Raw genomic sequence first — 15568 nt, 5'->3', positions numbered from 1 at the left:
ATCCTGTGGATTGTCACTTTCTTGATAGAGTCCTTTGCAGCACAAAAGTTTATAATTTTGATAAAGTCCAATTTATCTATTTTTTCTCTTGTCCTCTGTGCTTTTGGTATCATTTTTAAGAAATCATTACCTAATCCAAGGTCACAACGATTTACTCCTATGTTTTCCTCTATAAGTTTCAGAATTTAAACTTTCATATTTAGGGCTCTGAACCATTTTGAGTTAAATTTTGTGTATGGTGTCAGGTAAGGGTCCAAATCCATGTGGATATTCAGTAGTCTGACAACCATTTGTTGAAAAGACTATTCTTTACCAAAGAATTATCTTGGCTCCTTTATCAAAAACCAATGGATAGTAAACATGATGGTTTATTTCTGAACTCTCAATTCTATTCATTGATCTATATGCCTATCTTCACACCAGTACTCCAACTGTCTTGATTACTACTATTTTGCCATAAGTTTTGAAATCATGAAGTGTGAATCCTCCAACTTTGTTGTTCTTTTCCAAGATAGTTTTGGTTATTCTGGATACCTTGAACTTCCATATGAATTTTAGGATCAGCTTGTCAATTGCTGCAAAGAAGCTAGGCTAGAATTTTTTTTTTTTTTTGAGGAAGATTAGCCCTGAGCTAACATCTGTTGCCAATCCTTCTCTTTTGTGCTGAGGAAGATTGGCCCTGGGCTAACATCATGCCCATCTTCCTCTACTTTATATGGGATACCACCACAGCATGGCTTGATAAACGGTGCATAGGTCCACCCCTGGGATCCGAACCCACGAACCCCAGGCTGCCAAAACAGAGCAGGTGAACTTAACCGCTATGCCACCGGGTCAGCCCCGAGGCTGGAATTTTGATGGGGATTATGCAGACTCTGTAGATCATTTTGAGAAGTACTAGCATCTAACAACACTAAGTCCTCTGATCTATGTACATGGGATATAATTCCACGTATTTAGATCTTCTTTAATTTATTTCTACAATGTTTTGTAGTTTTCAGAGTGGAAGTTTTGCATTTCTTTTGGCAAATTTATTCATAAGTATTTAATTCTTTTTTTTTTTTCTGGTGAGGAAGATTGGCTCTGAGCTAACATCTGTTGCCAATCTTCCCCTTTTTGCTTGAGGAATATGTCCCTGAGCCTACATCTGTGCCAATCTTCCTCTATTTTGTATGTGGGATGCCGCCACAGCTTGGCTTGATGAATGGTGTGTAGGTCTGCACCTGGGATCCGAACCCAGGAACTCCGGGCTGCCGAAGCAGAGCGCGGGAACTTAACCACTATGCCACCAGGCTGGCCCTTGTGAACTGACTTTTAAATATTGATTTTGAATCCTGCAACCTTGCCAAACTTGTTTATTTGCCCAATAACTTTTCAGCAAATTTCTTAAAATTTTTTATATATAAGATCATGTCATCTGCAAAAAGACAGTTTTATTTCTTCCTACAATCTGCTTGTCTTTTATTTTATTTTCTTGCCTAACTCTGCTGGCTAGAACCTCCACTACACAGCTGAATAGAAGTGGTCAGAGCAGATATCCTTGTCTTGCTCCTGATCTTAGCAGGAAAGCACCCAGTCTTTTACCATCAACTAGGTTAGCTGTGGGTTTTTTATAGATGCCATTTATCAGGTCAAAGAAGTTAGAAAAACCAAGAAAGAAAGAAGAAACACAAAGAGCAGATTAAATGAAAGAGAAAGTTAAAATATATGGAAAGGGAGCAGGACAGTGAAATGACTAAATTGTATAATCAGGGGAAGGACTAAATAATAGAAGAATGAATTTAAAAAGAACTTTGAAAGGAATTCATAAGAAATACATTCTGAAAGGCTCTGCCATTAGTTAAGTATACACTTTTGGCAAAACGTAAACATTCTGTGTGCCTTGGTGTTGTCAATTATAAAAAGAAAGTAAGGGCATTTATTTTATAAACATATAGTACTTATTATGTACTTTTTGTGTACATATTTTTAGGTATTTTTGTGAGGCACAATGTGAGGCACTGAAGATCTAAAGAGAAAATATATGCTTTTTTTACAATTAATTCACTTTTTGGCATTATCTTTCTATATTCTATAAAATAAATCAAACATTTAAAGTAGTGAAACAGGGAAGGAAATAAAATTGGGAAAGAAGGAAAAAAGTAAGGAAAAAATATAGAAAGAGAATAGAGAAAGAATGAAAGAAGATACATAAAGGGAAGGAAAAATTAGGTATGAAGAATATAGGGAAAGTAAAGGAGAGAGACTGAGAAAAAAAGTTCAGGAAGGACAAAGGGAAGGAAGCAATGACAGCAGGAATATGAGAGCCACATCTCCACACACAACTGCTGAAGAGGCAGAAAATGGAAAGGACAGAGGAGGAAAGGAAGTCTCGGTGGTTCACTTTATTGATGGTGATAGGTTCTTTTAATACAAAACATATCTCTTTTACCAAAAGTAAAATAGACCCTCTTTGAGGACCACTTACCTCTGAAGTGAAAAGAAAAGATAAATATATCTGAAAGAATTTCCAAATGTTAGAAAATTAAATTATTTTCAACCAGAAAGGATTCCACTGTAATCCTTTCCCTAGATACTGAGGGAATCAAAAGATATGAATTTTGGCTCTATCATTATTTGACTAGAGACAACTATTCTTTTGGATCTTCAGTTTCCTAATCTATAAAATAAGGAAGTTGGATTAGATAATTCCTAAAGCCTCCTTCAGTTCTGACATCTAAGATTTTACATAAGCTAGCAAAATAAAAACTTATTTAAGGATGAATACTATAAGTTACCAAAAAATTAATATAAGAAAGAGTATAATATATAATTCAAGGAAAAAAATATTAACTCAAATATCAGAAAAATTTGAAAAAATAAAATGCTTAGATCCACTTAACGTAAAAATAGCTGTCACTCTCTAGGTGGTAAATGCTTTACAAAAATCATAATCTTTTCCTTAGCAGTAACATCTATTAGAGAACAATAGGAATTTTTTTTTTAAGAGTGAGCCCACAACATCTGAAAAACAGGCCAGCACAAAGAATAAGATACTTGTTCATCTGTATTTCTGTGACTTTTCTCACTTGGTTTATTTGCAACTGTACTTTTATGTCTGACAGCAGTGCCAACTTCAGCATGAATGATATATTATTTTTATCATGTTGATTACATATGTTCACCAGTCTAGTCGTCCATATATGCTTGGTGTGGTTTGCAAATACTTGGTGACAAAATCCAGAGCATGGCATTTTCACAGAAAGTGTTTACTGTGAAATTTTTCCTTAGAAGTTTGCTTTTCTTCACAGCTTTGATCCACATGACATCCACAGTTCTACATTTCAAATAACGGCTTACAGTTAAATTAAGAAAATGCTTCCATTTGATACAACATGACGATAGCAGGATATGGCAGTGCTAGAGAGGACCTCGTTTTCTTATGTGATTAGAGATTTGGTCAAATTTAAAGTCTGCTAAAATTTTCCAAACTGTGCTTCTTCAGTTTTATGGTGACTTGGTACTTACATTCTGTTATTCATCAACACTTCACAGAAATACTTGATTTGTCTGAATGAATTTAAAAACCCACAACTGAAGAAAATCAGAAAAACCTGGTTTTAAATATCAAAAGATCCCGAATGAAAAGTATGTCTACAGGCCACACTGAGCAAGTTTTATTGATCAGTGTACTTCTTTGCAGGATGAAACTGTTGCAAGATTGAACATAAGAAAATAAACTTACTGGTAAATATCTTTCCTGAGGACAGATCTGCCAAGGGGATTGTCAGCCTGGGGAGCCATCGCAACAGAGCCAATCTTCAAAACCAGGGTGTCTTCTTTTGCTGCCTGATTAACTGCAACAAAAGACACAGATTTATGAAGTATACAGCGCATCTGTGTGTAACTTCATGCATAAGGAGAAAACCTTGAGTAATGGGGTAGAGACATAAAGATAAGACTAATAAATGAGGACGAGGAAAAAAATTATGCTTAAAATAAAAATATTTGATGATTTTCTTAACTATTTCCTTTATATCCCATTAAGTAGTTTTCTGTTACACACAATTAAAATGGCAATAAAAAAACTCCACCCCAACATTAAAACATATGATATTAAATATATATAAGTATACTGAAGCAGTATGTTTATCTAATTTCATAATCTTTTACTACTGCATCTTTCTCCCAAGCAATTTTCAGTCCTGAGTTCTTAAGATTACATTGTTGTCTATATATGTATTAAAGGATACCACAAAGTCAGTGATAAATTCTCAAAGCCATTTAAATTTACATGATTAATAATAATTAAATCCAACACACACACACACACACACACACACACACACACACACACACACAGTATAGCACTAAAAGCTGTAACATGTCAGAAAATCTGAAACAAATATAACGGCTGAAATGCTGAAGAAAGAAAAAACCAAGTAGTTGTTTAATATACGAGGACATTTTAAGGCACATATTCTAGGCACTTTTTAATTTTAATAAATTCTATTATGAAATTGCTTGAGAAATAGTAATTTCACACCTGTGTAAAAGTTCCACCTCCTAATGCAATCTAAAACTAAGGTAAGTAATCTCAGAAAACAATAGAAGGTAAAAAGTTACCTCAATTCTGATTCTTTTCTTTGTACTAAATAAAACAATATTTTACCATATGTGCTCACCTTATAAAGTTCAATAATTTTTCTATAAATCATCAGCTAATTCAATGTATTTTCTAAGGACTGTTTAGAATGGATAGGGGTTCTTGGTAGCCCCATTAATTTATATTAAATTTTACTCCCTCTTCTCCCACAGATGATTCTACTGTAGTAGCTGTTTAAAATTATTTAAAAATTGTTAACAATACACAACTTCATGTATTTTGAAGAAAACATATACTAAAACTCATAATTTCTCTCAAGGAATTGTCATCTGCCACAAATGGAACAGAAAAGGACTGGCTGCAAGACCTCAGGAATATCCTGAACAGAACAGGCCTACAAAGGCATATAATCCATATTTCCCAAACTGTGGTGCCCAAAGAATGCAAAAGCTAAGAGATTACTTCCAGCTGCTTCAGCAGTACACTCAGTATGGTCTGACTTACATTAGTCTAAAAAAGAAAGTCAGAATTAAGAAAATCAGAAAAAGTAAGAAGAAAGATACTCAGTGAGGAAAAGAAGGAACTAGAACAAGATGTACATAGAGGAGTGGCAAAATGGCAGGAAGGTGGGGAGGAAGGACAGCAAAAGGGGGAAAAAAAGAGATGAGCTATCATGATAAATATTAGCATGTGGATGCCACAATAAAGTACGTTTAAATGTCCACAGCAAAAAAGATCAAATAGAAAACTACTTCTTATGCAGCTGCACTATTTTCAAATGACTAGAGGTCTGGCTTGATTATAGGTCCTTATACTACGAACGTTGTTTACATTTCACAGATCTTGCATTTTATGCCAAGCTTATCAAATAGCTCCATGTGGGTAAAACCTCTGATTAAGCAGCAGGCATCAATTAAATCAATAAATAGTAAGCCTGGAGAATAGACCATACCACAAAAGTGCAATTAGTGTACTTGCTAACTGTTCTTCCAGGCTACAGATACTACCCACCATATGCAAGTCTGAAATGTAATAGAAACACTACAGCAAATGAGGTACATATGGAAGAAAAATGACATACTTGGTGTTACATACAAAGCCAGATCCAAAAACAAAATTCTGTTTTTGTTAGAGCCAAAAGTGTTCTCACTAGATTATACTGACTATGAAGTTATAATTTTTAAAAAAAGCACTTAATGCATATCATTTACAAACTAAATTAAAATAATCAATTTTATTATAAAAAGTATTCAGCTATCAAAACATATCTTTGAGATATAATAAAAAATAATAAAAACATGTATTTATACAAGAAAGTGCCTTGAGTCATTTCTTCAGTTACTTTATGGTTGGAAAAAAACAAGCTTCTCTTTTTTGGTTTATTTCACCTGCATTTAATAGTTAGACCACATGAGGAAATGTTCCCTCTAAGAAGCATTTTCAACATGAAAATGAATGGCTTCCTTCTTTCCTTCAACTGTATTTTTAAAAATTGAGCCTCATGAGGAACTACTCACTCTAGAAGACTCACACTAGATCTAAAAAACAGTCCTCTATTCTGAAATAAATAGCTTAGGCTGGAAGTAAAACACCTGTAGATTCAGAATCTTGATAATAATTGCACATAATGCAAACAATATTCAAGTGGAAAACCAGACTTTCAATATCACTTCTTTAAATAAAATATTAGAATGTTAAATATTTTATTATCATTATTAACTGAATTTTACACATGAACTATTAAAAACTTCTACATTTAATGTAACATGAAATATAAGTCTGAAAGATTTTAACTTTTCTTGGGGCAAGAGAGAGTGTATTGAAAACGAAAAGGCTATGAACAACTTTGAAATGATAAGCTTGTATAAGTAATCAAAAGCTTAAATGAAGAGCAGAATTTTCATGCAGTTGTCAGATAATGTAAGACTGTTGCTCGTAACTAAGTTTTCTTAAATTCAACATGAAATAAAAATGATTTGGAGACTTCAACTTTCCTTTAAGATTCTCAATAATAACTCAATATAGTAAAACATCTCAAGTCTCAAGGGTATTTGAACTTGCCACTGTGCAATGTTCTACTTTTATAAAGCCATACTGTAGAGACAGCCCTACACAAAGCTATTAACAAAAGGTTTTATTAGTTATAGTCATATTTGCTGTTGGAGACAGAAAGAAAACTCAATAAATGTGTAACCTAATGACTGTTATGTATATTGATGGGAAATATAGCTGCATATAGTTTACCAATCATCTCTGACCTACAGGCAGAAATTTCTTGGAGATATTTTATAATATAGTTTCTTCTGAGAAGTATGATATAGCAACTTTAGCTATGCAATCACACTCATTAAGACATAATTTACAAATATACTTTCAGTTTAATCTGATAAAAATATCACTCAAGTAAACTTCTTTTTAAAGCCTTCCTGGAGTAAAATGAATACTATGCTCTTGATTCTTAGTAGATCTCCCTGGAGTCACTTAAGTAATCATATTTATTTCTAATGGAATTGCTGCTTTAATTATGTTTTCCTTATTTAGTCATATATTTTAAAATGTATTAAATGGAAACATTCACTCTTCCATATAATATAAACATTTAAAAATCTGTATATACTTTAAAGTGGTGAATTTTATGTTATATGAATTTTACTGCAATGGAAAAAATTTTCATGGGTGAATTATGATCATTTGAATTGAGAGTAGCAATGATGAAAGATAAAGTGTTAAAAAATCTAACATAATACAATGTGCCAAAACCTTTGAAATTTTGGCATGCATTTTTATATTTGTCTTTTATGGATAGGCACATATTCTGGCAATTCATAACATCTATATAAAGTATAGCTATAAGTAAAGATATATACATGTAGATATTAAAAATAGATATCACATAGACTGATACACACAGGCAGAGGACAAAAAAACAAAAATAAAAAGATGTATGCAATACAATGTAGGTAAGACAAAAGGCTTAATACACAGAGAGCTCTTATTAATAAGAAAAAGATAAGCAACTCCTTAAAAAGAGTGCACTTTTCATTAATGAGACTGACAAAAGACCAAAAAGTTTGATAAACTTCTGTTAGGATGAGAATGAGGAATCGGTATAAACTGGTGCACAACCATTTAAGAGTGCAATTTGACATCCGTTAATATTTTAAAGGTACATGCCCTTTGATCTAGCAATCCTTTTGCTAGGAATTTATTCTACACATATATTCACCCACGTCATGAAAAATACCACTAAAAAGGTGCTTATTGCAAAAAGTGTTCATATAAGCAAAGGATTAAAATTAATGAAACGTCCACAGATAAATGTGGAGGACTGTATTTTCCAAAGATGGCTATAACAATATCCCCCCATCCCAAATGCTTATATTCAAGGTGACCCGTTTAGGAAGTACTCAGTAATCTGAATTTTGGAATTATACCTTCAAAATCCCACCAAAACTACCACTAAAAAAAGAAAACAGCTTTAAAAAAAAAAAAGATAGCAGAAGGCGGGAAATATTTTTGCAATTACAATCAATTCAGGATATTCCTAGTTACAGCAGCCAAATGGGAAATTTAAAACAACATCAACAAAACTGCATGATATGTAGTATTAGTTAATGGTTATAACACAATAAGCCAAAAACAATAAACAAACAAACACACACACGCACACACACACAGGAAATAAAGTGGTTTTTTTCTTTCCCTTTCCTCAAATAACCAGATTCTTATTCCTTCTGACATGTACAAAAATCAATGAAGCACAGAATCTGTTTCAATAAACCACTGCTGAGTATAAGAGAGAAATGAAGCTAGAGTTAACCAATGAACTTCTGACCTCTGCCTCATTGCAAAGGTGCTCAGGTGCTCAGAGCACAGGTGCCACACCCTTACTGACAGTGAGCTCCCAGTGCTCTTCTCGTTGAATGAACTATGCCTGCACATTAGTGTTGCTCAGAAAATACCACAAATCCTGCCCTACTCAAAAGGGGTTCCAAGCAGATTTGTGGTTCCTCAAAAACAGAATTCTACACATAGAATTATCATATGACTCAGCAATTCCACTCCTAGGAACATACCCAAAAGAATTGAAAACAGGCTTGAACAACCACTTGCATGCTAGTGTTCATAGCAGCATTACTCATAATAGCCAACCCAAAGGTGGAAACAACCCAAGTGTCTGACAGATGAATGGATAAACAAAATGTGGTACATCTATACAATGGAATATTATTCAGCTATAAAAAGGAATGAAGTTCTGATACATGCTACAACATGTATGGACCTTGAAAACATGCTAAGTGAAATAAGCCAGACACAATGGGATAAATATTGTACGATTCTACTTATATGAAATATCTAGAAAAGACAAATACATAAAGACAGAAAGTAGAGATGAGAGGTTACTAAGAACTAGTGCAGGTTATTGCTTAATGGGTACAGAGTTTCTGGTTGGGGTGATGAAAACATTTGGAAATAGATAGTGATGGTGGTTGCACAACATTGTAAATGTAATCTATGCCATTAATATACACTTAAAAATGGTTAAACATAAATATATATATATATATTTGTTATATATATTTTACCACAATAAAAAAACGGAGAAAAAAAGACTTTTGATTCAATGATCAAGACATTTTACATTTTACAGGTAAATTCTGCCTTAAAAGGAAACATTTAACACTATAAATAAGGTCCTCCTAGTGATGACCACCTAAGGGCTGTGACACTGAGATGGATGGTAAAAATAAGTTAGTCACATAAGCTTCTCTCACTCACATGGCTAGTCACAATAATTTCATTCAAAGGAGCTCTGCAATGAAAATCTAACTAAAATGAAAGAGCAGCTTTCCCAACACCATTTATCGAAGAGACTTTCCCCATTGTATGTCCTGGGCTCCTTTGTCAAAAATTAGCTGTCCGTAAATGTGTGGGTTTATTTCTGGGTTCTCAATTCTGTTCCATTGATCTGTGTATCTGTTCTTCTGCCAGTACCATGCTGTTTTGACTACTATAGCTTTATAGTAGTATAAATGTGAATTAGGATGTGTGATGCCACCAGCTTTCTTCTTTTTTCTCAGGATTGCTTTGGCTATTTGGGGTCTTTTGTTGGAGATGACGTGGGAAAAAGGGAACCCTCATATACTGCTGGTGGGACTGTACATTGGTGCAGTCACTATGGAAGATAGGATGGAGAGTCCTCAAAAAGTTAAAAATAGAACTACTATATGATCCTGCTATTCCACTTCTCAGTAGTTATCCAACGAACACAAAAACACTAACTTGAAAAGATATATGCACTCCTATGTTCATTACAGCATTATGTACAACAGGCAAGACTTGGAAACAATCTAAGTGCCCACTGAGGGATGAATGGGTACAGAAGATGCAGTATACATATACAGTGGAATACTACTCAGCCATAAAAAAAGATACAACCTTGCCATTTGTGACAACATAGATGGACCTTGAGGGTACTATGCTAAGCAAAATAAGTCAGAGAAAGCCAAATACTGTATGATTTCACTCATATGTGGAAGATAAAAAAACAACAACAAACAAACAAACACAAAGATACAGAGATTAGATTGGTGGTTACCAGAGGGGAAGGGAATGGGGGTAGGGCGAAAGGGGTAAAGGGGCGGGTGGCAACTAGACTTCTGGTGGTGAACATGATACAGTATATACAAAAGTTGAAACATGATGTACACCAGAAATTTATATAATGTTATAAACCAATGTTACCTCAATATTAAATAAATAAATAAATAAAATGAAAAAGCAATTCACTGTAAAAATGTCCCCTCTACTAACAAATACCAGTCAAAGACATTCAGAAGTATTCTGTACGTCAAACAGATAAAATATTTTAAGACAAATGAGCCAATTTTGAATGCAGACCAAATGCCCACATTGAGGAACAGCTATGTCTGATTCAAGAAGATTTACTAGTATAAATACTATTGCACACCTATTTAAAAGTCTTAGCTGACTGGCGCATGTAGGAAAAGCAACATACTGATATTGCCTTATATTGTAGACCCAATTTTAAAACTTAATAAATGGGAGATGAAGCATATACATCTAGTTTATTTTCTTTTTGCTTGTGTTTGTGACCAATATGGATATTTTATGGTGTGAAATTTAAGGTATGAGACCTTAAATTAAAACAGTATAAAGAATATTAAAGGAAAAAGGACTCAACTTAGGGTTATACAATTACTAAAGACCAATTAAGTCATGTAATATGAGGATCATTTGTAATTCCTGAATACTTCTATATCACTACAAAAGCACAAACAGATATGTTGCTTTACTTTCTGATCTATCTGCATGACCTATTTTTTCATAGAGCATTCTCCCTATATTTTGCTCCACCTCACCCTAACATCTCACCCCCAATATCACTTTTTTTCTTAAATTTCAATGAAATTTTCGCCTTACCAATTGTTTACATTCAAATGAAAATAATTAGAAAATTATGGAATGGGGAACATAAAATATATGCTACAAAGAATTTTCAGGAAACTGTAAAAGCTTACTAACGTATCTTATTTTAAATGAAATTACAGGAGCTCACTCTGGTTAGGAAAATGAATGCTTTTATTCCAACCAGAGAGATATTGTGGAAAATAATATCTTTAATTGGTAAAAAACATTTAGAATGTTTTAATATAGATATCATAAGATTTTATTTATCCATATTTTTTTCTAGATATAAAATATCTGTAATTTAATTTTATTGGAAAAAGTTACAGATAACACAATATGATGCTACTTTTAAAATGTAATGTACTACCCTAGATTCTTTTCCCAAAGTAATAGACTTTCCGTAATAACAAAGCCAAACTACTTCTGTTTCTGTAGTGTTTTCCTCCTATTCTCAGTTGGAAAATCAAAAAGATGGTTTGAAAATCTCGGTGACCTTATATATTTGTTGCTCTTCTCATATGGTTATGAGAAAATTTTATTATGACTCTCAAACCGGTTCTCAGAGAACTATATTGTGTAAAAACATGGGTTTATTTTTTTAACCTACGTAATTTTAATACAAATTATATTATCCAAACTTTAATTAGATATTTAGATAATGAAGGATAATAAGGAGAAAGCATAAAGGTCATTGCCTCTGCAATGAATATGCAACCTCTTTTCTGGTTAGTGGTTTCTCTCTCACGTCACTTGTAATTGCTCAATAAAGACTAACTCTTTATTCTTTACCATTCATGTGTTTCTACAAACTATCTGAACAGATGAAAACAACTATATAGTTCTGTCAGAATATAGCATATGCAGAGAAACTAATTTCACATCTCAAAGTAATCAATTTTATGACAATCTTTAGTAAAAATTAGGATGAAAGACTAGGAACTGGTCTGTATTAATAATTCATAAGTATAATACACTGAATTTATCTCCAGATATATTGGTAACTAAGGACTGCAAAACTCTAAAAAAAATTTATTTATAGAAATGTTAAAAAAGAGAACCATTCCTTTGAATAAACTTTAATTATTGATAATATTAAAGCAGAATACCTTCCCTAATTAAGATCATCTATCTATGGGAGACAGAACAAGGGACAGCCTAGACTCTGAGAAGAAAGAGAATGGAACCAGGTGCTTTTCTTTCATTATTTACCACCATCGACCATTCAAGGTCTTCCTGCTCCACGTCATAACTAAGAGAAAAAAAAAGTTTTGCTGTTTTCATATGGCAGAGACGATGATCTATCCCTCAAATATCTATTCTCTCTTCTCTCTCAAATTCACAGGGCCCTAATTTATTAGCTGGGCACACTACCAGCTAGGTAAAGATTGTTTCTCATCCTCTCTTACAGAGGTATAGCCATTTGACTAAGTTTTGGCCAGTCAGGTGTAAGCAGTGGTAAAATGTGGGACTTCCAGAAATTCTCCTGAAAAGAAAAGGCACAACCTTCTCCTGTTAAGACTCCCATTTACTGAGAGCTTACTATAGGTCTGGCACTACGCATATAGTCTTCATGCAGTCATCATTTGAAAGTAAGCTATCGATAAGGCCTACTATCAAGTTAGGTACTATTATTACTATTTAATACATAGAAACTTAGATTAACGTGCTCAAGATTTCACAGTTCACAACTGGTAAAGTTAGGACTTGAACTCAGGTCTGTGTAACTCCCAAAGTCTATACCATTAACCACTGTGCTATAATTTCACTCAAAATTCTTAAAGTTCTTCATTTTTGTATAGCATAGGGGAAACTAAAATTTTAAAAGTCACTCTTGTGGATGGAGGCAGTGGGATTATCAATTTCCTTCATTTTAAAACTAGACTAATTTCAGAGGACACGGAGAAGCCTAGAAGAAGCCACAGGAGGCTTGATGTGTTGGCTAATTTTTTAGACTAATTTTTAATTACCGGTGTACAGAACCCAACATTTGAGCTTAATAAAACAAATGACAGAAAGAATAAGCTTTACTAGCAAAAACCCTGAAGACAAAAATCTCATATTTCTTACTCTAGTAACTAAGAGTCAGAAACATCCCAGTATTCTGATATATCTCCTAAAGATTTAGTTGTAGAATGACGACAACATATTTACTCTTCCAAACTGCAAACTACAACCAGCTACCACAGTAAAAAATAAATAGGAAACTAAGTAAGGTCTCTAGAAGAAAGTTATTTAAAATCAGACCAAAAAAAAAATTCTATAGACAATACCTTCAATACTTGGCTGCATTTCTTCTGTTTTTGGAACAAAAATTCTGATTACACTTGTGTTGATATAAATCAAGGGTAAATTGCGTGAAGTTAGTGTATGGGTCCTCATGGGCTGACCAGGAGATTTTCTTTTCTCTTTTTGGGTCCTTGGTAGTTTTGCTTGAAATATACTTGCAATGGCATTAAGTAAAGGAAAACAAAGGACAACGTCAAAAGCTTGTGCTGAAAGAAGAATTTCATGAAGAAAATGAGGGGAACCATCCGTGAAACCTTCAGATAACTTATGAAAACTTCTGCGCTCATTTCTTGATATTAACTTGTGGCGGACATTTTTTGTTACAGCTTTTGTGTATGTCAAAGAGAGAAATCCATGCTGCTGATGAGAGCCATCTAGAAGTTTTGCAGTTGTCTGTTCCAGAAAAAGGAAATCACAATACACACTTCATTAAAAAGAGAAAAAAAAACTATTTGAAAGCAGAAAGTTGGTATTATAATCTTTTATTATGTCTACACCTCTTAACGACTACATTACTGATCAATTCTGCAGATGGGGCAAAAGCTTCTAAGACTGTTAGAATGACTAAACTGAAAGTTAGGAATACTGAGTTCTAGTTCTAGATCCTGAAAGAGCTAATTAACTTCCTTGCACCTGTTTCTATGATTTCTACATTTGCTGTAACATTCAGAATTTGGAACAGATCATCTATAGATTTTATCTTCATTTTCGATAATTTCTCTTTAAGAGTATCAATATGCTGTCATAATATGGGTCACAGAAAGGTTGTTTAAGCAGGTGAAATTGAAATAACCATGTTATGTATTTTCATTTGTGACGCCCATAAAAAGAGCCTCACTGATACCATGCTTTGATAACCGAACTAACCATTTAATGCATGTTTACTGGCAATGGTAACATGATACAAAAATAAAACATTTGTTTTTCAGAACTTGCCTATTTTCAGTGGCTATTGTAACTATCAAGTCTTCTACAACTCATATTTCTTGGGTTTAATACTATATTAATACACATACAACATTTAATTAAGACTAAAAAACTATATCACTGTAACTTCAATATTTCTGACAAAACTTGTCGAATTAACTCTCATGTCCAAATTGTACACTAGCAACAAATTATAGACATAAACAGTATACTTTTAAGAGTAAAATAAAATGCATACTTTGTATTGCTCAACATATGAAAAGGACAGCTCTTGAAAAAGTTTTCCTGAACTGATTAACGTACATAAAATCCTATTTTGCAAATTACTCAACATAAATTTAGAGTTAAGTTGTTATACTCCACATTCTCAACTCCTCTTCCCAAGGCCTGATAAAGTTTTTTAGTTATTAGGGTCCAAAGAATGATATTAAGAAAGGAAGTGAACTGTGGAAGAAAAAAAAGAAGGAAACATATTCACATAAACAGGAAAAAAGTGAGAAGTAGCAAAGCAGCAGTGTCTGAGCCTGTGCTAACCGATCGCTAGTAAACCTCTTTTGCTTCCATTTTCCTCCTATGTTGTTGCCTATTGCCCAATGACATGGTGAGAGCAAAAAAGTATGTGATTCAGCTATCACTGTTAATTTTGTTTTTAACCTGAACTTTACAATGAAGAAAGATGAGATAAAATTTACCTTCATACATGTTCTTTTTCTAAAAGTTAATTTTCTGAACATTAAAAAAAACTTGGAAAGCAGGCAGTAAATGGATGTGAACTATAATCATTTTTCGTATAATTGTCCTGCCTTCAGAGCATTTTTTACTGTTTCCAGCTTTCTCACTGCCTCTCATCTGATTTCTCTTTCCTTTTGCCTTCTACCCTTAAAACAAAAGGAAACACGGTAAAGCAAGAAAAAGTGCTACCAGTCTTACCACTGTGTTGCTGGACAGCAGACAGCAGTGGATGGAGAAGGGTGGCTGTGTTCTGGCCCCAGTGGAAGAGGCCACAGCAACAGCATCTGTTTCTAGGTGTCCAAACTGGACTTTGGAGAGGGGAGTAGAATCAACCACTCATCTAAATAACCCAACTCAAATCTTCAATAATGGCAACATTTGAATCCTGGAAACAGTATAAAAGGCATTTCAATGTATAAATTTTTTGAAAATGTTGGAAAATGTTGGAAAAAACATTTTTAAACATATTGAATGTTGGTACTCTTGAAAGGTAAACTCCTATGAGAGAAAGTTTGTTTGTTGAACTGATGCATTCCTCATTCCCTTAATATAAGGGAAAAAATTGAAAGAATGAATGAATACTAGCTGGAGGTGGGATAATATAAA

At 33.4% G+C, this 15568-nt stretch overlaps 1 protein-coding gene across 9 annotated transcripts in view; it reads right to left on the bottom strand.

Annotated features, from left to right (window-relative positions):
• Positions 1–15568, bottom strand: part of VPS13B (vacuolar protein sorting 13 homolog B) — a 739916-nt gene that overhangs the window by 320103 nt on the left and 404245 nt on the right. For 8 of the 9 annotated variants that reach the window (XM_058564706.1, XM_058564703.1, XM_058564701.1 and 5 more), the window contains 2 exons: positions 13288–13696; positions 3725–3836 (listed from right to left, as the gene is read on the bottom strand). In XM_058564706.1, coding sequence (XP_058420689.1) covers positions 3725–3836; positions 13288–13696 — 521 coding nt within the window. Of the gene's footprint in view, positions 1–3724; positions 3837–13287; positions 13697–15568 lie in introns of those variants that run through there. The other variant, XM_058564709.1, reaches the window with a different exon arrangement.

The sequence above is a fragment of the Diceros bicornis genome, chromosome 21, assembly GCF_020826845.1.
Source record: "Diceros bicornis minor isolate mBicDic1 chromosome 21, mDicBic1.mat.cur, whole genome shotgun sequence".
Classification (NCBI taxonomy): Eukaryota; Metazoa; Chordata; class Mammalia; order Perissodactyla; family Rhinocerotidae; genus Diceros; species Diceros bicornis.
The sequence above is the reverse complement of the archived record's forward strand: the minus strand, read 5'-3'. Positions and strand labels throughout refer to the sequence as shown.